Here is a 21,430-nt window from a genome sequence, read left to right as displayed (position 1 = left end):
TCTTTATTTTTATAAAGATATTACTTATGAAAGAAGAAACTTGATATATACGTTTCTTCATGATGAAGAGACGTAGCATATAAATGTTTTATAAAATGAAATGAATATCAAGGTAAAGGTTATGCAAATAGACTTAAGGTCTATAGCTAGATTGTAGATCTAGTTATTTATAGAATGTTATTCTCGTACTATAGGTCCGAGATAAAGATCAGACATCTGTTGGTGAGAAATCTTGAAATCAACAAAAGGTGAATATGTCCAAACCTTTTTATAGTGTGAAATATTTTATGAAGTGAATACGTCCAAACCTTTTTATAGTGTGAAATATTTTATGACGTGAATACGTCTATGTACTGTATATTTTGAAAAGATATTTACTCTTTAAAAACTATTGACTGTTATCCATATGTAAAAGAGTTATGGAAATATTTTCATGAGGGTTGGTTCAAATCCTCTAAAACGTTTTGATACAAGGTAATACTAAACACTCAGACTAAAATACACATATGTCTGGATCCTTACATATATGTACTGTAGTGGGCACACTACAGACATACTGACCATGAGGCAAGTGACTATCTCTAGGGCGAGTGAAGTCCAATTATGAGGTTTGTGCGTATGTTTAGTTCCGATGAGGGGATTGAGACCCACTGAGTCGTTGAACTCTATTGGTGTTGTGTCATTAAGAATTGTGAAAATGTTTTATTGAGTCAGCGTATTCACCAGCATATAGCTGACGTATTTTAAAACTGTTTTCAGGTAATCAAGAGTAAGGTATAGTGATGGATATGCTAGTGGAGATAGAAGATCGCTAGACATAGATTGCAGCTGGTGGCTCAGCTAATTTTGTAATGAATCATATATATTAAACTTGTTCTTAAACAAGAAATTTTGTAAAAAAATCAAGGGTATTTAATTCCCTTTGTTACGAAAGTAAATATTTTAACTTAACATTTTCCGCTGTAAACTTTGATAAATTGACAAAAGTGGTACCAACTGTGAGTCACACGCCTAGGCCTGAAGGCAAGGTTTGATAGGTTGGTATCAGAGCCATTGGTTTTAGCGAATTAGGTATTTGATAAAAGTACTTAGGCTTTAACCAACTTAAGTGCATGAAAGTACGGATAAGATATATATACATTTGGTGAATTCTTAGAGATAGTACCTAATAGTTACCTCCTATTTCTTGTCTATAGAATGTCAAAAAGAGGAAATTTGAACGTTGAAGTCATTAGTGGACCCTCAAGGAATACGAGAGGGAGACTGAAGAAAAATGTAGAAAATTAAGTTGTCGAAAGTCAAGAAATGAATGCTACCCCTCATATTGGTGATCAATTCGTGAGAAAAGAAGATATGCAAGAACTAATCGCAAGAGGAATTGCTGAAGCTTTTCCAGCTATGCTCGAGACTATGAGGAAGAAGGAAACATCGAGCAATGAGAAATCTAATAAGTCTAAGCGAGAAGAAGAAGAAGAAGAAGAAGAAGAAGAAGAAGAAGAAGAACATGTCAGCCCTAACGCTGATACTGATTATGAGGAGAAGAAAACCAAGAAACAAAAGACTAAGAAAGGCTGTAGTTATAAGACATACCAGACGTTTAAGCCTAAAGAATTTCATGGAAATGAGGGTGTTATTGCTGCATTAGGATGGCTTGAAGAAATGGAAGCCATCAATGTCATTAGTAAGTGTACGGAAGAAGAATCAATTCAGTATTCCTCCCAATCGTTCAAAGGCGAAGCTCTGCAATGGTGGAATACCCTTATACAAGCTAAGGGTAGACTAAACATGTATAAGTTGAGTTGGGAAGAATTTAAGGAGCTTGTAATCAGGAAGTTTTGCTCGATGAAAGAAAAAGATGAAATTCAAATCAAGTTTTTAAATCGTAGAGTTGTTGGGACAAATCTCAAGGACTACAATACTAAATTTTTGGAGTATTGTAGGATAGTACCACACTTGGTAACACCGGAAAATAACAAGGTCACTCGTTATATCTGGGGCTTACCAAAGGAGATTAGAGACATGGTCAGGTCATCTTTACCTCAAACTATCGATTCAGCCATGGAATTGGCTGGATACATGATGAATGGGTTGATCAGATCCCATGAAGAGGAAAAGAAAGAAAAGAAATTAGAAGATATACCAATTGTCTCAGAATTTCCTGATGTTTTCCCAGAGAAATTACCAGGAATACCACCGGAGCGTGATGTTGAATTTAGAATAGACTTAGTACCTGGAACCGCTCCAATAGCCAAATCCTTGTACATATTAGCACCAACGGAAATGAAAGAATTGAAGAAACAGTTAGATGAACTATTAGAGAAAGGATTTATAAGACCGAGTTCTTCACCTTGGGGAGCTCTGATTCTATTTGTGAAAAAAGACGGTTCAATGAGAATGTGCATCGATTTTGTGAGCTGAACAAAGTAACCAACAAGAATAATTATCCGCTCCCAAGAATCTATGATTTGTTTGACCAACTACAAGGAGCAAGTTGTTTCTCGAAGATCGATTTACGTTCAGGTTATCATCAGTTAAAAGTCCAAGAAGAAGATATTCCAAAGACTGCATTTAGAACCAGATATGGACATTTTGAATTCACGGTCATGTCGTTTGGACTTACAAATGCTCCTACAGCATTCATGGATATGATGAACAGAATTTGTAAACCTTATTTAGATAAATTTGTAATCGTATTTATAGACGATATACTTATTTATTCTAAATCGGAAGAGGATCATAAGGTTCATCTCAGGATTTTTCTTGAACTGCTTCGAAATGAGAAATTTAGATGCAAAGTTTTCTAAGTGTGAATTTTGGCTGCATGAGGTACAATTTCTTGGTCATGTTATCAATGCAAATGGAATCCAAGTAGATCCCGCCAAGATCGAAGCAATAGCTAAATTGGAAATTCCAAAGATCACCAACTGAAGTTCAAAGTTTTCTTGGTTTAGCTGGATACTATAGAAGATTCATCGAGAATTTCTCCCGTATAGCAGTTCCCTTAACTTCTTTAACCCGGAAGAATGTTAAGTATAAATGGGGAACCAAGCAACAAGAAGCATTTGATTTACATAAACAAAAGCTAACTAATGCACCTATACTGGCTTTGCCAGAAGGTACAGAAGATTTTGTTGTATTTAGTGATGCATCTCATTCAGGTATGGGTTGTGTACTAATGCAACGAATCAAAGTAATAGCTTATGCTTCTCGACAATTAAAAGTACACGAAAAGAATTATACAACTCATGATCTGGAGTTAGGTGCCATTTTTGCCTTAAAGTTATGGAGACATTATTTATATGGAGTTAAGTTTATCGTGTACACTGATCATAAGAGTTTAAAGCACATTTTTGATCAGAAAGAACTTAACATGCGTAAGAGAAGATGGATGGAAACTTTAAATGATTACGATTGCGAAATCATCTATCATAAAGGAAAGGCAAATGTAGTAGCTGACGCATTGAGTCACAAAGAACATAAAAACCCCAAGAGTGTTAGAGCCTTAAGACTGGAATTACAAATAGATTTATTTGAACAAATCAAGAAAGCCCGGAAGAAAGCAATAGAAGAAAATCAAATCTCCGAAGAAAAACGTAATGGTAAAATTGACACTTTAATCAAAGGAGATGATGAGATACTCAGACTTGGAAACAGAATCTGGGTACCAAAGATTGATGACTTACGTGAAAGGATTATGAGTGAAGCTCATCGATCGAAGTATATGATGCATCCCGGTAGTGATAAAATGTATCAAAATCTTAAACCTAACTACTGGTGGAACAGGATGAAAAAGGATATTGCTCTATTCGTAGCCAAATGTTTAACATGTTTACAAGTTAAGGTTGAGCATCAGAAACCTTCAGGTTTGCTTCAACAACCTGAACTACCTGTTTGGAAATGGGAGATGATAACAATGGATTTTATTACAAAACTCCCTAAGACTACCCGACAGCATAACGCTATTTGGGTCATTATTGATAGGTTAACTAACTCTGCTCATTTCATACCTATCAATGAATCTTATTCTATGGATAGATTGGCACGAATATACGTGAACAACATAGTGTCATTACATGGTGTGCCATTATCTATCATATCCGATCGAGATAGTAGATTTACTTCTCATTTTTGGAAAATTTTTCAACAAGCGTTAGGAACTCACTTAAATCTTAGCATTGCTTATCATCCTCAAACTGATGGGCAGAGTGAAAAAACAATTCAAACGCTTGAAGATATGCTCCGAGCTTGTGTGATTGATCTAGGAGGAAGTTGGGATAATCACCTTCCTTTGATGGGATTCTCGTATAATAATAGTTACCACACAAGTATTCAGGCCGCACCTTTTGAAGCATTGTATGGACGGAAATGTAGAACGCCAGTGTGTTGGTCTGAAACTGGAGATAATCAAATGTCTGGACCTGAGATAGTCCAACAAACAACGGATAAGATATTGCAAATCCGTGAACGACTTAAGACGGCAAGAGATCGACAAAAGAATTAAGCGGATGTGTTCCGTAAGCCATTAGAATTTCAAGTAGGTGATAAAGTGTTATTAAAAGTTTCACCATGGAAAGGTGTTGTACGATTCGGCAAGAAAGGAAAACTAAGTCCGCGTTTTGTAGGACCATTCGAAGTGTTAGAACGAATCGGTATTGTAGCTTATCGTTTACGATTGCCAGAAGAGATGAAAGGAATACATGATGTATTTCATGTATCTAACTTACACAAGTGTCTGGCTGATGAAACTTTAGCCATGCCTTTAAAGGATATTGAAATCAATGAAAATCTAAAATTTGTAGAACAACCTCTACAAGTTGAAGATTTCCAAGTAAAGAAACTTAAACGACGAAGGCTTAAGTTAGTAAAAATAAGATGGAACTCCCGACGAGGACTAGAATATACTTGGGAGTTAGAATCGGAAATGAAAAAGAAGTATCCACATTTGTTCTAGCAAATCTCGAGGACGAGATTCATTCCAAGGTGGGGAGGATGTAACACCCACAAAATTTTGTTTCAAATTTGACAAGTTTATAAGTTAAAGGACTAAAAGTATTTATGAAATAAGTAAAGAGGAAAATAAGATAAAGAAATGAAGACATTTTTATGCTAAGGAAATAAGGAAACTCCATCGCACATGGAAAGTGGGAAAGAAATGGAAGCACTTTATAAGGAATGAGTTTTCCATGGTAATGTTCCTATGGGGCTAACCACTCTCACTAGTCCTAGCGGAGGGTGCGAAGCACCCGACACGCACACGCACGGACACGGACTCAGACTCGGACTCGGGCGATAAGCGTAATGTGGCGTTTTGATGGCGCACTTGGCACTTCGCACGCTCGCATCGCCATGAGCCGCATAAGGGCCGCTTTGGTATTTTTGAACTGTTGAAGATAAACCAAGAAGTGACGAGTTAACAAAGTCCTGGGGTTGAAAATAAAAATTTTGATTTCCTCGACCCATCGCGCTACACGACGGGTATAACATGTTGATCATCGCGCTACGCAATGGTGTTTCCCAGGAATTTAGAAATGGGGCGCCGCGCTACACGTTGGTCCAGAAGGAAGGGGGTATCGCGCTACGCGATGACCCGGTTAAGTAACCAGATCTACCACGTGTCAACACGTGGCAACCTTTGGTGGATTGCGGCGTCGTGCTACGCGATGGCTTGGGGGAAAACCCCATCCTGCTACGCGATGATGGTCAAAACTTTGCCTATAAAAGGGGGCTACGGGTTTGAAGCATTCTCATCCCAATTTCACACTCACTTTCACACACATAACCTTAGGGAATGTGCCCGACCATTGTGAGGTTCTATGGTCCCCATTTCTCGTAAAACGTGCATGAATTGAAGTTCTGATGCTCCGTCGAGTGGTTAAGCGAGTTCGAAACAAGGTTCTGACAATTTAAGTAGAAGTGCTACTTGTACAAGGCTTAGGAAAATCAAAATACCCGCGTAAGGTAGAGATTCTGCTTAAGTTATTATTTTACTATTATTTTAATGGCTAAGACCCTAGTCAAGGGTATAGTCTATACCTTGATCAAGTAAGTAAGTGAAATATAAGCTTTCATAAGATAATATTATTGATGAAATGTTGCTCTTTATTTTTATAAAGATATTACTTATGAAAGAAGAAACTTGATATATACGTTTCTTCATGATGAACAAACGTAGCATATAAATGTTTTATAAAATGAAATGAATATCAAGGTAAAGGTTATACAAATAGACTTAAGGTCTATAGCTAGATTGTAGATCTAGTTATTTATAGAATGTTATTCTCGTACTATAGGTCCGAGATAAAGATCAGACATCTGTTGGTGAGAAATCTTGAAATCAACAAAGGGTGAATACGTCCAAACCTTTTTATAGTGTGAAATATTTTATGACGTGAATACGTCCAAACCTTTTTATAGTGTGAAATATTATATGACGTGAGTACGTCCAAACCTTTTTATAATGTGAAATATTTTATGACGTGAATACGTCTATGTACTGTATATTTTGAAAACATATTTACTCTTTAAAATCTATGGACTGTTATCCATTTGTAAAAGAGTTATGGAAATATTTGCATGAGGGTTGGTTCTAATCCTCTAAAACGTTTTGATACAAGGTAATACTAAACACTCAGACTAAAATACACATGTTTCTGGATCCTTACATAGATGTACTGTAGTGGGCACACTACAGACATACTGACCATGAGGCAAGTGACTGTCTCTAGGGCGAGTGAAGTCCAATTATTGGGTTTGTGCGTATGTTTAGTTCCGATGAGATGGGATTGAGACCCACTGAGTCGTTGAACACTATTGGTGTTGTGTCATTACGAATTGTGAAAATGTTTTATTAAGTCAGCGTATTCACCAGCATATAGCTGACGTATTTTTAAACTTTTTTCAGGTAATCAAGAGTAAGGTATAGTGATGGATATGCTAGTGGAGATAGAAGATCGCTAGGCATAGATTGCAGCTGGTGGCTCAGCTAATTTTGTAATGAAGCATATATATTAAACTTGTTCTTCAACAAGAAATTTTGTAAAACAATCAAGGGTATTTAATTCCCTTTGTTATGAAAGTAAATATTTTAAATTAACATTTTTCGTTGCAAACTTTGATAAATTGACAAAAGTGGTACCAACTGTGAGTCACACGCCTAGGCCCGAAGACGGGGTGTGATAACAGATGTGCCATTAGGAAGAGTGATGAAAATTGGATTTTTGAGAAAAGGAACACTTGAAAAAAAATTTTGATCATGGCACATATGATCATTAGCACTAGTGTCAGTGATCCATTTGGAATAATATTTTGAAGCATTGCAAGACATCATACATCGGAAAGATTCCTGATTGATGGTTGTAGCACTGTTAGCAGCATATGCGGTTGAAGTACATGGTTGACCTTTAGTTTGCTGCTATAAAGCCATCAAATCATGATATTGTCGCTGAGTTATTCCTTGCTGCTGTTCAGACTGACTTTGGCCGCTTTTCCCTTAATCTTCAGGAAGGCTAGCAAACTTCTTTCCTTTGGTAAACTTGAAATCTTTGGGAAACGAATCAGTTAATAGCATTTGTTCACTGAATGCCCATTTCTCTTGCAATGGGTGCACACCAAAGTTCTCCTATGTTCCCCTGTTCCTCCACTGGTAGGACCTCCACTGCTTGCATTCACAGACGCAGAAAATGCAATGAAATCAGGGATGGTGTGAATTTCCTTTTGCTTCTCATCGTGCATTTGAATACCATATTCACAGTTGATAGAAGGAAGAGGCCGCATCATCAAAATGTTTCTGATCGTGTCATAACTAGGATTAAGTCCAATAAGAAATTGTATCAACCTTTGATCCCCATATCTCTTAGCAAAAGAATGAGCAGCTCCACAAGTGCATGAGGGAATGATATTAATCGTATTTAACTCATCCCAGTTTGACTTTGCAAGATAAGTAGAAATATCACTGCTTCATTGAGTAATTTGGCGAAGTTTCTTTTTCAACTGATAAAACTTTGCACCATTTGCCTGACCATAACGAGAATTAAGCTCATTCCATAGAATCTGAGCAGTTGCAGCATACAAAACACTATCACTGATGTCACGAGTGAGAGTGTTAAGAATCCATGAGATCATGATGTGCCTAAAAGTGGTATATAAAAATAATGCAATAAATCAACCTAGCACGAGTAATAAAAACCTAGAATACCCTAAACCAAACCACTAGCAACAGGCAAGTGTACCTATCGGGTGTAGAATAGCTATGGGAAGTCCGGGAATATCGAACCCTAGAAACACTAATTAAATTAACGAAACTAGATTCTAAAAGCTAAATAAACTAATAATTAAGAAAAAAATATTATTTTTGGAATTTTATTTATTTGAATTTTAAAACTAATTATTACTTAGACTAATTTAAACTAATAAATTAAATTTAAAATTCTAAAACTTGGACGAAGACAATAATGAGAAAAGTGTTACCTAGGCTTGAAATCCTATTTGTGAATCCTGGATACTTATCGGCTTTGGAAACTGTGATGGAACCAGGATCTAAATATACGATGCCCTAGACATCTTAGTGGATCACTGATCATTCTCTGGGTGTCACCTAAAAGGATTACCTAAGGGGCGTATGACGCAAACCGGTTGGTTAGATTACCTCTCAGTCTCTCCAACAATATTAAAGTACTCTAATGACTAGATCACCTCTCAGTCTCACTAATCACAATACATCCGGAAGTGTAAGGGACGTAAGGAGTAACCTAAAGATGCTAAAAAAGACTTAGGATAGCAAAAATCAAAAGACAATAAGGGGGAAATCCACTCTCGTGTAATCTATGCCCAACCACCTAATGACTAAGACAACCCCAACTATCTATTACCTCTCAGTCTCAAGATAGGTAGAACACTTAAAATCTCTAAACTCTTAAACAATAGTTCCTATGGAATATGTCGACTATAAACCATAAACTAGTTACGAACACACAGTAGGTAACTTAATATGCGTCTACACATGAAAGACTTTCACAAAGACACATATGGAACAATTGAATAAAAGTAAATTAATAATAAGTATGCATATTCATCTTAAAAAAATCAAAATTCTATTACAATAATATTAGTCCAACACCAATAACCCAATACCGACAAGCAAACCAAAAGTTCAACAAATATTCATTCAAAGCCTAGGCAACTAAAAAGGTTTTAACTAATAATCATGCTCAAGAAAATAAAATAAATTAATTCAACACCCAAGTTCATAATAAAAATAATAAAGATAAACCAAGAGAGCCGTGTTTAAATGAGTAGACGTGAACCCGAACACCAACAAAACTTTTCGACTTGCGGCTGATTTCTTGATTATTGTCTCCACCGATCACCACCAACAATACTAATAATAGTATCGTTTCAAGAAAGTAACAATAAAAATCCTTGGATACTTTGACATCTGTTCCCACGTGAAGTCTTCCCACTAATGGCGACTCTTTTTCTTTTTTCTTCTGGCCGCTCCCCGAACCGGCTTCCAAAAAAGAATTTTATAGTGGGTTAATCATAAATCGTAGGGTTTTTGCCTTTGACTTTCTAGTAATCTAGTGGGCCCTGCCCATTTGCATTATGACACAATACTTCAACATAGTTTTTATTATTATTATTATTATTATTATTATTATTATTATTTCTTTTCTTTTTTAAGTACTTTATATAATTATAATAATTAGTATTATATATCAAATGCTTGAATCGTCATTCGTCGGTTCCAAGTTTAGTCAAAATGTTTTATTTTAGATCATTGTCACTTGAAACCATTAAACTCACATGTGAACCAAATATTAATAATATTCAACAAAAACTTGGCTCAAAAGCACTTAAAAATACAGAGAATATTAATAGAATAATATGTATACTTGAGACCACATCAGATCACCATGTCATTACAATGTTGCCAAACTGCTAGTTGTTGCTCGTTCTCCAGCATGGCTAAAGTGTTGTTGATGAAACCGAACTTGTTTTTAGTTGATAGAGCAATTGTCATTACTCTTTTCCAAGCTACGAAACCAGTTCCATCAAAGAATTTGAAAATGAGGATCATACCGAGATGTTCATAAGGGTGAAGGTAAAGAGGGTTCATGAATCAATGAACACATTTGAAACAATAGAACTGTATAAAGTTGCCATTGAAAAACACAGCAAAACGAAATAAACGCACGAAAAGAAGGAATGAAAGAGAACGAAACTTATGCATCGTATATCTTATATGGTGTATAATATATAAGCTAGACACTTATACGGATCAAGAAACTTATGCGCCGTGTAAGTAAGAACTTATACGACGTATAAGTTGGGAAAAAGGAAAATGACAAGATTTTGAGTGAGAAAGAAAGAGAAAAGATCTGAAACTGTTTAGAAACAATTATATGACATGTTGAGAAATTTTGTGTCACACCCCGACAAGCAAATTGCGGAAGCGTTAAACAGGAATGTGGCAGACACCTCTGGTATCAACCATATTGTTTATAAAGAACAATACAAACAAATTTACAATATTTTACTTAATGCTAACTTGTTTTACAAACTAGGTAAAACAAATCTAAACCAACCTGTTAAGCTGCTTTGCTTTTTACTAGCATACTTGCATCAATTTACCCAGCATTGATCGCAAGTCCAACACGTAGCCCATTAGCTTTCTAATCCAAATCCAGTACACCTGAAAAGCACGTTAAAATGGGTTAACTTCAAGAGTTGGTGAGTTTCACGAGTTTCAAGAAATCAGCTATGCGTATCACAAGTCATAGTTTGCATATATGCATGTAAATATGTATGTATGTAAGTACGTTTTCTAGTACGTTTGTTTGTATGCTTATGATGTAATTATGCTAAGCTATAATGAAGTCTTGACTGTTCGTTCGTGTTGCATGCCTCCATTTCCCACGCACAATCAACCACTATGGTCCCCTTCCGTCCACAACATGCCCCTAGTAGCTATGTCTAACACTACATAGCGTGTTTGTAAAATTATGGTCATGTGCAAACGGTGTTATGTCTCAGCAAACCGTGCCGGCTCCGTTTGGGTTTGTCAAACCAATAGTACTATTCATAAGCCACTAGCTCGAAGTTAATCACTGTGTTCATGGGGACTTTCGTGTGTTAGCACTTAGATAATTCACATCATCAAACAATTCTAAGTATATAGATATGTATCAACATGCTCTTCACCCCAAAAGTTCGTAAAACTAGTTTAAAAGTGGGGTCATAAAACTCACGGTTTATTCGGTATTCAACACGATATCAGGTGGCGGTTTGTTATGCTTGCTAGCACTCAATCCTAAAATCAATATTATATTAATATTAATATTTTAATATTATTATAATCTCCATACTAAACTAGGTTGTATATCTAGTCTGGGTATAGTTGTCACGCCCAAAACATGCCAATACACTTAGATTGTGACGTTGTTCAATGTATTAGGTTTTAAACCGAACTTGGCTCAGTTTCACCGTTTCACCAGCTGGGTCAAATTGATCGTTTACGCGTTTAGAAAACAGGTATGACCATATAAACTCGGGTAAATATATTGGTTGATAAAATGATTAAATTTATAAAAAGAAATCATAGATTAGATGTCTAAATTTGCTACAGGGCTCATTTCCTTTTATTTAGTTTGGTTTAGAGATAACGCGCACAACTCATCCAAATTGTCCTGATTTCTCATAAAAAGTTTGGTTTTACTTAATTAACCTAAAAATATGATTTTTGATCACTCTTGATTTTCTGATATTCCAGCAGGTTCGTTAATCACGAACTCGTCGGTTTTTATCGTAGTTGAATTTGTTTAACTTTCAAATTAGCATAATTAATTATTCGTTTATCATTAAATTATGAAAATTTATACACATACCAAGTAAAATCTTTAGATTTTTATAAAAATATTTCTGAAATTATTTGTTGAATTACTAATTTATAAAAATTCATTTTATATGCTATATTTAACCAGTAAATCGTCCGTATATACCAAACGATTTCCGAAAAATCCAAAAAAGTTAATGAGTGATCCAAATAACTCCCAAAACACCCTATAAAATTTCCAGAATGTAACAATCCTTTCAAGTTATCCTTTTGAGCAAAAAACGACCATAAAAACTCAAATAAACACGAATCCAGAAAACATAGCTAGTTTTTCTAAATGACCCCAAATTTCATATGTGATTACATTATACCATAATTGAGTTATAAACAAAATTTCATAATTTTTCAAGCATTTTAATTATTTTTCCCAAATAAATGTCCCTAAACGGTAATAAATTCGCCAAATATTCTCGGATGGTCGAAAAATCACCAAATTTGGACAGGTGCTCTTTCATATGGTCCTGATGTCCCTGAAAAGTTTCACAGGCTAACAAAAAGCATGTCACAATCGAATCCTTAACAGCCCCTAAATGAGTGTTTCGACAATACCTTTGCGGTTTTCGTTCGTTTCAACTCTTTTCCTCAATTGTCTAGGTTCTTGTCCATCTAAGTATTGTAACTATAGGTTCTATATCACAAAACCACGCATCGATCATCAAAAGATCAACCTTGAAACATAGGGTTTCGGTTAGGGTTTTAAACCGAACTTTGAAGCGTAAAAACGCGATTTAAACCCTCTAATCCGTGTTTATGGCCAAAAACCTTATCAATTCAGATTCCTAACCATGTGTATGATTAAATATGTTTTTGGACAATTTTTAGGGTTTTTACATATTTAGGATGAGTTTTTAATAACCAACAATCAATATTTATGCAAAACTATGATTAAAACAAGCTTAAAATGATCAAGATATGTGTAATTACATCAGGGCTTATACTTGTGATGAAAGTCTAGAGAAAATTCCAGGTCTTGTGTTGAAGAAAGCATAAAATATCTAATGTATTTGTTGTTGTATAAGAAAAGACTTTAGGGGGGGGGGGTTCCATACTTGCGGCCGGAAATTCCTTGGGCCCAAATTTGGCCATTAGCCTCATTTTGCGTGCTCGAAAGTTAAATCCCGAGTCCAAATTTATTTTGGGTTTGGTTTTGTAATATTTTGGATTTTTCAAACCCGTATTCGTATACATAAAACCGATTCGGGAACTTATTTGGACCTTTATTATTAATAATATCAAGTATTTAAAAGTATTCAAAGATTAGTATTTTCATTTTATACCCTTTAAGTTTTAAAGTTGTTCATGTTTTCATTTAACTTTAAAAATAAACAAGAAATAGACATTTTAAGAAGTACAGGGACCTAAATTGCCAAAACATTAAAGCTTCCCTCCTTTACCCTGGACAGCCGCACGAACATGGAGGCCCATGGCCACCGCGCGGCGCCTTTACACATCAGCACAAATTCATTTCGTTTTGATTGTTTCCTAGTTCGCTTTTGGCCCGAAATCACTTATGTTAGGACCAAATCAAGTGTTTTAAACCCCAAGAAAACTCATATAACCTAGATAGATGTCCATTTTCATTGCCCCTTGCCCAAGAACGAATTTTACTGCTTGTAATGCTGATTTGATCATTAAAACTTGATTCGGTTTCCAAAACGAGTAAACTAACCAAATATAGTTCATTTATGTATATATTATATAAATAACATCATATTCTTCTACCACAAACTTTCCTAAACCCTAAATATTCATCCCCCAGCCGTTACCATCCTCTGGCCTTCATCATCTTGCTCGGTTTTGATTATTTGTTAAAGAAACAAGCTTGAAGTTTGACTTTGCTTATATTTCTATCTTTGACTCTCTTTTTTATCGATCCTTTCACTTTCCGGTAAGTTGTAAACTATAAAATCGTTCATACATATTCCCTAGTCAATAGCCTTCAATCAATTTTGGTGGTTGAAGGGTGTTGATTGGTCAATTTGTTTAATTTAACATAACTGGAGTTCTAAACATCCATTTGGAATGATTCCGGTGGCAACGAATTCGGTTTTACATATATTTTCATATCTCAAAGTTTCAGGTTCTGAATGTTTATCTCGTTTGACATGTTAGTGGACGACCCGCTTAATCATTAACTCGTTTATTCATATTTATATTCACTTACCTTCAATCTAAGGTGAGTTTTATCATTCCCCTATTTTACCAAGTTTTCACAAGTTTTGGGGACATATGCGTACTATTTAGTATTTCGTATTATCTATATATATCGAAATTAGCAAACATGTAATTGTGTGTGATTGATCAAATATACTTGTTACGTGCTTATTTGTTTATGTGCGCATTCATTTTCGGAGAGGTCTAACATATTCTCATTTATACTATGGCCATTACTATTTACCTGCGCCCAATTCGCTTGGAAACAGTCTTATTATTACTTGCTCATGCTTGATGTACCAACGCCCGATTCGCTTGGCAATAGTTCGTTGACACCTTATTTGCTCATGGTTTGATTTATTTACCGCATTTATTACGATTTGCTTATTTCTTTTATTTATTAGATTAATATTATAACATTGAAAAAACTGGTGATAATCTCTTTAACATGTGTAGTTGACAAACTCTATTTTCTACGCATATGCAGATTGCCTTTGAATTGAAGTTTGACGTGAAAATGACATTTAGTGAAGACCATAGGAAATTAATGAAGATTAAATTCATCTTAATTGGATTACCTGTTTTAAACTATTTATTTGTGTTTTGAATATTTGTGCACTGTATTTGGAAATAATTAACTTAATAAATATGTCACATTTTATTTATGATATTATCTTCGAGCTATGAACAATCATGCTCATGCCCCGACATTTCCCGCTTAGGCTGGGGTTTGACAGATTGGTATCAGAAGCGAAGGTTTTAAGATTGGTAGTTAGAAATTGTCCTAGTCATATGATAGGACCCTATACATGTCTACCTGAACTGTCTTATGTGCTATTTATTTGTTTGCAGCTTATATAGGTTAATTATTTTAATTTATATTTTATTTTAATATTATTTATTGCACACACACATAAATTCTGAGTTTACGCCTCACTTTCAAAATATTTTTAAATCCTCTTATTTTTAGTAGATTGCCATTTATTTTGGGAAATTCCTTTAGAATTCCCGAGTTTTGTTTTTACTTCCTCTCCTTAGGGCATGGGAGTATGACATGTTCTGTAAGTAACCGTAGGGGTGAGAGAATTGTGAGTCGGGCCTTTGCAAAATGGTTCCAAGAACCCAAGGTAAGATGCTATTCCTTACCTGGAGGATAACCTGACCACAGTACTCGAGCCTCTAGGCCAAAGCAGAACAAGATGTCATACGACCGGAACCCTAAGTGGTTAAACGTAACCGGCTAAACGGTTACATTCCTTTTATAAAAACCGAAATCTCGGTGGTTCGTGGCTAAATTCTGGAAAACTTCCAAAATTGTATTTTTAATTATTTTAAAATGCTTAGTTAGGTGAAAAATCCATGTAAATCCATAGGCACTCCAACTATCCATTTCTCAACCCGTTTTCAATTTGATTTTCTATTGGAACGTATCGTCTGGGGTGGTTCCCGAGATACTCTAACTTCTCATATTTGATTTGTTGATTTGATATTTAGTTGGGTCGGTTAAAACGCCATGTAACACTCATGGGCCGACCAACTCCATTGATTTGATAATTCGTTAATTAGCTGGGTTAGTTAAATGCCATGTTACTCATTATTTTAATTGGGCCAATAAATTACCATGGAACGCTCATAAAAGGCCCAATTCACAAAATTAATGTTGCTTTATTTAGTTGGGCCATTCAAATTGCCATGGAAAGCTCATGGGAGGTCAACTCATTAAACATGTTTCGTTATTTAATTCGAGTTCACAAGCTACTATGAAAAGTCCATGGAAAGCCTAACCCAATAACATTTTACTTTTGAAATTTTGATAAACATTATTTATTTAATTAAATATCTCAAAAAATTATTCACATTATTTTAAATCTCGACTCGTCCTTAAGTCATCACTAGTGTGAATTTTATCACATTTCCCCATTATCTCATATTGACTAATTTGCACAACTTACCCATCAATTCATAAAAATTTCATCTTTGGTTCACGTAGAATGTCTTCCCTAAGAATTCATCGTTGTAATCAACGTCGTCGTTCGGCTGCTCATGATCGCCATTTGGCTGCTAGAATCACTAAGGAAATTGCTATTTCTATGCTAGGGATTGCTACGAGTATGCCTTGGGAGGAACCCAAGGAATCTATTGCTCTTGATGCGTCACTTCCCGATGACCCTATTAGAGATGAAATTGATACAACGTTTAATATACTTAATCCCGTGTACATTTTATTTATTATTTTATTAGTTTTGTTTGTCTTCTATCAAGATTTGTATGCTACTAACTTATTTTTATGTTTTAGGTTTCGGGTTTGAATCGCGGTGAAAAGAGGACGAAAAACGAGCAAAAACAAGCCGAACCGGAGAACCGAAGGATCAGGAAACAAACCGGACCGGACCAGGAAGAGAACCGGACCGGCTAGGCCGCCCCCCCTCCTACCGGAGTGCCGCGCGGCCGAGGTGGCCAGGCCTGTAGCGTGGCGCGGTGGGCTCAATGTTCCAGAATTTTCCATTTTGCACCGTCTTAATGTATTTTTGGACACCTGTTGCCTATAAAAAGACCCCTATACTCACCCTTAACCATACCTTGAAGTCCAGACGAATTTGGTGGGTTCCGAGGAGTATGAGAGTAGTTTCCGGCAGCTTTGGAGTCGAAGAATCAGCTGGTGATGCGCGTATTAGTTGAAGGCGAAGAACACGGGTTTTATCTTTTATTTCTTTCGTTTTCATTATTTTATAGCCATGAATTCTTATATGTTTTTTTTGTTTAAACCTAAGATGCTAGGCTAAATTGCATGAACTGCCTAGGTTAAGATGAACTTACTTGGATGTTTTGATTTGACTTTGGGATTATTTACCGTTATGGTTTTTATGGTTTAGTAAAAGATTTATCTATAATTAATTGATGCATATGGATACTTAGGATTGTTTGATGAGTTTTATTCCATAGTTTTCCTTGATTATTGTTTGTCATATGATAGGATTGCTATTAGGTCAATTAATTTGTGTTTTTGATTATTTTATGATTGATGTCATGATAAGATAATAGGAATAATATTGTCAAATAAACCTATGTGTGCTGCTAACCTAAAATCTGTAAAGTGCTAGGTCATTGATAAGTCTTTACTATTTAATCTTGCTAGATTTAGTTCTTCGTAAGCCGTCTGTCTAGGGTTGATTATTTATTATTGTTTATCAAATCAATTAAGTATAGTAAATTGCCTTTGATTTCCACGTTATAAGGTAGGATTTCGTATAAAGGAACTAAATTATAAATAATTGGGTGACCGTAAGGGAACTTGGTTTTTAAGACTGGTGTGCGTTAAAACTTGTTAGAAATTCATAGGTGTCTCTTGAAAAGGGTTAGGGGTCCTATTCGGGTTTTCTTATAAGTGTCTATTTTACGATCCCAGTCCATAATTAAATATTTTCTTTAGTCAATTCATTACTGAAATTTAGGGGATTCTAGCCCTAGGTAGTTTTCTTATTATCATCTTATTTTCATAACAAACTTTGCTTTCGTTTAAATTATTTGTTTTCTTAATTAGTTTTTAATTATAGTATTAAATTAGTATTTTAAATAAAAATCCCCCAAACAAATATAATTAATAAGTCGTGTTTTGTAGTCGAGTCTAATTAGCTAATAAACGTAATTTAAAGAGTCTCATGGGTTCGATATCCGGACTTACTTAGCATTACTAGAGTCGATCGGTTCACTTGCCGGTTAGTAGTTTAGTCGAGTTTTAGAGAGTCTAGAGTATTACTTATTGTTTATTTTTAGTTAATTTAGTTAATAAATATTAAACTACTTCAAGCACATTATGTTTTTGGCTCCGTTGCCGGGGACTCTTGACAATTGCGTTATTAGCTTTGATTGGACCTACTTGCTACATACGTGCTATTTGTTTACGTTTTGTGTGAGTCGTAGGAGTCTAATTAAGTCTAGTTTGTTTTTAATTATTAGTCTGTTTTTATTATTCTCGTTTTATTAGAAACTACTTACTCGGTCTTGTGCGTTTTTGTAGGTATATGCCACATCTTCGTTTGCAATGACCGCAGTTGAATTTTTTTGGACCTACTCCGCTGAAGTCCGAAGCAAGTTCGTCTGAAAAGCAACCGATCACCATAGATATTTGTCACACCCCGACTAGCACAATGCGGAAGCGTAAAACGAGAATGTAACAGACACCTCTGATATCAATACATTGTTTATAAAGAAACATTACAAACTAATTTACAATATATTACATTTCTTTGTTCTATCATTTTTTAATAGTCTAAGCGATACAAACAAAACTAGTTCGTTAACTAAACGTTCTTACTACTATCGCCCTTGTTTCTATTCACGTAGTATCAACCACACACTTCAGTCAAGTAACAGGTCACCAAATCATTCCAATTTAGGTACACCTGAAAAGCAGTTTAAAACGGGTCAACTACTAGAGTTGGTGAGTTTCACGAGTTTCAAGAAATCAGTAATGAGTATTCACAAGTCAACACTTGTAATCATGAAACAAGTATGTATGTATGTATGTAAATGATGTATGTGATGTAATTATGCAAAGCTACAGTGAAGCCTGGACTGTTCGTGCTGCATGCCTCCATTTCCCACGCTCAATCAACCACTGTGGCCCCTTTCCGCCCACAACATGCCCCGGTAGCTATGTCTAACACTACATAGCCTGTTTGTATAAATATGGTCATGTGCAAACGGCGCTATGTGACACGGCAACCAGGCCGATTCCGTTTGGGTTTGTCAAACCAATAGTACTATTCACAAGCCACCTGCTCGAAGTTAACACTGTGATCGTGGGGACTTTCGTGTGTTAGCACTTAGATAATTCACATCAGTACATGTTTCAGGTATGTATATGTAATCAAACATGCTTTTCACCCCAAAAGTTCGTAAAACAGTTTAAAAGTGGGGTCATGAAACTCACGGTTTTGTAGATATTCCGTACTGTATCAACTCGTGGTTTGTTGAGTCCGCTATCAGCAGTTCCTATAATTAATATTATAATAATATTAATATTTTAATATTATTATAATCTCAATACTAAACTGGGCTGTATAACTAATCTGGGTGTAGCTGGAACGCCCAGAAAGTGGTAATAGGCTTAGGTTGTGATGTTGTTCAATGTCTAATACTTAAAACTGAACTTGGCTCAGATTCCCGTTTTCCCAGCTGGACCAAGTTGTTCGTTTACGCGTTCAAAAAACAGTTATGGGAAAATAAGCTTGGGTAAATGTATTGGTTAATAAAATGATTAAGTTATAAAAAAAAGATCAAATACTGGGGTCTCGGATTAGCCACGGGCCCGTTTCCGCTTATTCAGTTTGATTTGAGAAGAAACGCGCACAATCCACCCGGATTGTCCAGGTTTCTCATAGAAAAGTTCATTTTCACTTAACTAGTCCAAAAATATGATTTTTGATCACTCTTGGTGTTTTGATATTCCCGCAGATTCACTAGTCACGAACTTATCGGTTTTTATAAAAACTGAATTTTTTTAATATTCAGATTAGCATAATTAATTAATCGTTAATCATTAAATTATGAAAATTTAACAAATTATCAATTAAAATATGTAGATTTTTATAAAAATATTTCTGGAATTTATTTACTGATTTATTAATTTATAAAAATTCATTTTTCAGCTATATTTCGTCTGAAAATCGTCCGTTTACCCCAAAAAATTTCCAAAAATTCACCAAAAATTACTGAATACTCAAATCATGTCCCAAAATAACCTGTATCAATTACAGAATGTAAAAAGCTCGTGCGATATTCTTTTCGGCCCAAATTCTGCTGTAAATATTCACACGAACGCAAATAAACAAAACACCTTTAAACTTCTCCAAATGATCCCAAAATTCATATGTGACCAAAATACATCAAATCTGAGTTCCCAGAAAAATTTCATAATTTTTGAAGTATTTTAGCTATTTTTCCCAAATAAATGTCCCAATTCGGTAATAAATTCGCCAAATATTCTCGGATGGTCGAAAAATTACCAAATTTAAACAGGGAGTCATTGACATGGTCCCTGATGTCCCTAAAAAATTTCAAGTCCTAAAAATATGCACATCACAACCTTAACCTAAATAGCCCGTAAGCGAGTGTTTCGGTATTACCTCAGCGGGTTTGGCTCGTTTCCGACCTTTTAATCAAGTTTTCAGGTTCTTGTGCTTCTAAGAAAGCTAGGTACAAGTCCTATATCACAAACCAAGAAATATTTCATCAACATAACAGCCCTTAAGTTAGGGTTTCGGCTAGTGCACAAAAACGAACTTTTGAACCGTAAAAACGTCGTTTCAACCCTTTAATCCGTGTTTATGGCCAAAAAAATTATCAAAACAGGTTCCTTACCATGTTTATGATCAAAACATGTTTATGGACCATTTTTAGGATTTTTACACGGTTAGGAATGATTTTTAGTAACCAAGACATGTTTTTATGGTATTAAACAAGTTCAAACAAGTAAAAAAGCTACTTATTTAAGCTCTTACCTTAGGGTTTTGGAAGTTTTCTGGCTGAAACAGAAGAGGTGTCCAGATTTTTCCAAGAAATGATGCTAAAATTGCTTGAACCTAGTTTAAATGTGAAAGAATAAACAAGGGGGGGTGGCGGCTGCGATCGGACCATCATGGGCCCCCTTTGGGCCCATTTTGGCATAATTTTCTGATTTCTCAAGCCCAAATAAAGCCCGGTCCAAATTTAGTGCGGGTTTGGTTTTTGGCGTGAAAAACTTATCGGGTGCGTTAAACAGCGCGAAAACAAGTGTTTTTCGGCTAGTTTTGTGTAAAATTATAAAAACATACTATACGTTTGTAAAAATTAAAAATATTTTCACGGATCGCTTAAAACGTTCCAAATAAGTGTTTGGTAAGTTTTTTTCGGCTTAACGGATGATACAATGCTTGGTTTGTAACTATCTTTCGCATTTAAATCTATAGCGGGTGGTTAAACGAGCATGCTTTCGTTTAACTTGTTTGCTATCAAAATAAGGCCATATTTCTAATATTTTAGCTTGTAAAGATCGTATATCACTTATAAATGGCCCCCCGAGATATCTGGGTCATAACCCGACCCGTTCGGTTAATCGTTCGCTTGTTACGCAAAAGGCGTTTATTTGCTTAATCAGTAAATACGTACTGAGGTGTACCTTGTTTTGGCTCAAATGTCACATTCTCCCCCCGTTAAAAAATTTCGTCCCCGAAATTCGATTATTCAACTTTGTCTTTGTTTGGAAACAGGTGCGGGTATTTCTTTTTAAATTCATATTTCCGCTCCCACGTGAATTCGGGTCCCCTTTGTGAATTCCACCGAACTTTTACTAGAGAGATTTTGTTGTGTCTTAATTGTTTTATTTTTCCCTCTAATATTTCCACT

General features: G+C 35.3%; 1 protein-coding gene across 1 annotated transcript; it reads right to left on the bottom strand.

Moving 5' to 3' along the window:
- Positions 1-7,557: 7,557 nt before the first annotated feature.
- On the bottom strand, positions 7,558-8,121 carry LOC143529151 (uncharacterized). Its single transcript, XM_077024999.1, has 2 exons — positions 8,014-8,121; positions 7,558-7,926 (listed from the first exon to the last, which is right to left on the bottom strand). Exons 1-2 carry the CDS (start codon positions 8,119-8,121, stop codon positions 7,558-7,560), a joined length of 477 nt encoding a protein of 158 aa, XP_076881114.1.
- Between the last annotated feature and the right edge of the window lie 13,309 nt (positions 8,122-21,430).

The sequence above is a fragment of the Bidens hawaiensis genome, unplaced genomic scaffold (genome assembly GCF_021521415.1).
Source record: "Bidens hawaiensis isolate Kalapana, Puna unplaced genomic scaffold, B.hawaiensis_p1.1 tig00008505_1, whole genome shotgun sequence".
NCBI lineage: Eukaryota > Viridiplantae > Streptophyta > Magnoliopsida > Asterales > Asteraceae > Bidens > Bidens hawaiensis.
The sequence above is the reverse complement of the archived record's forward strand: the minus strand, read 5'-3'. Positions and strand labels throughout refer to the sequence as shown.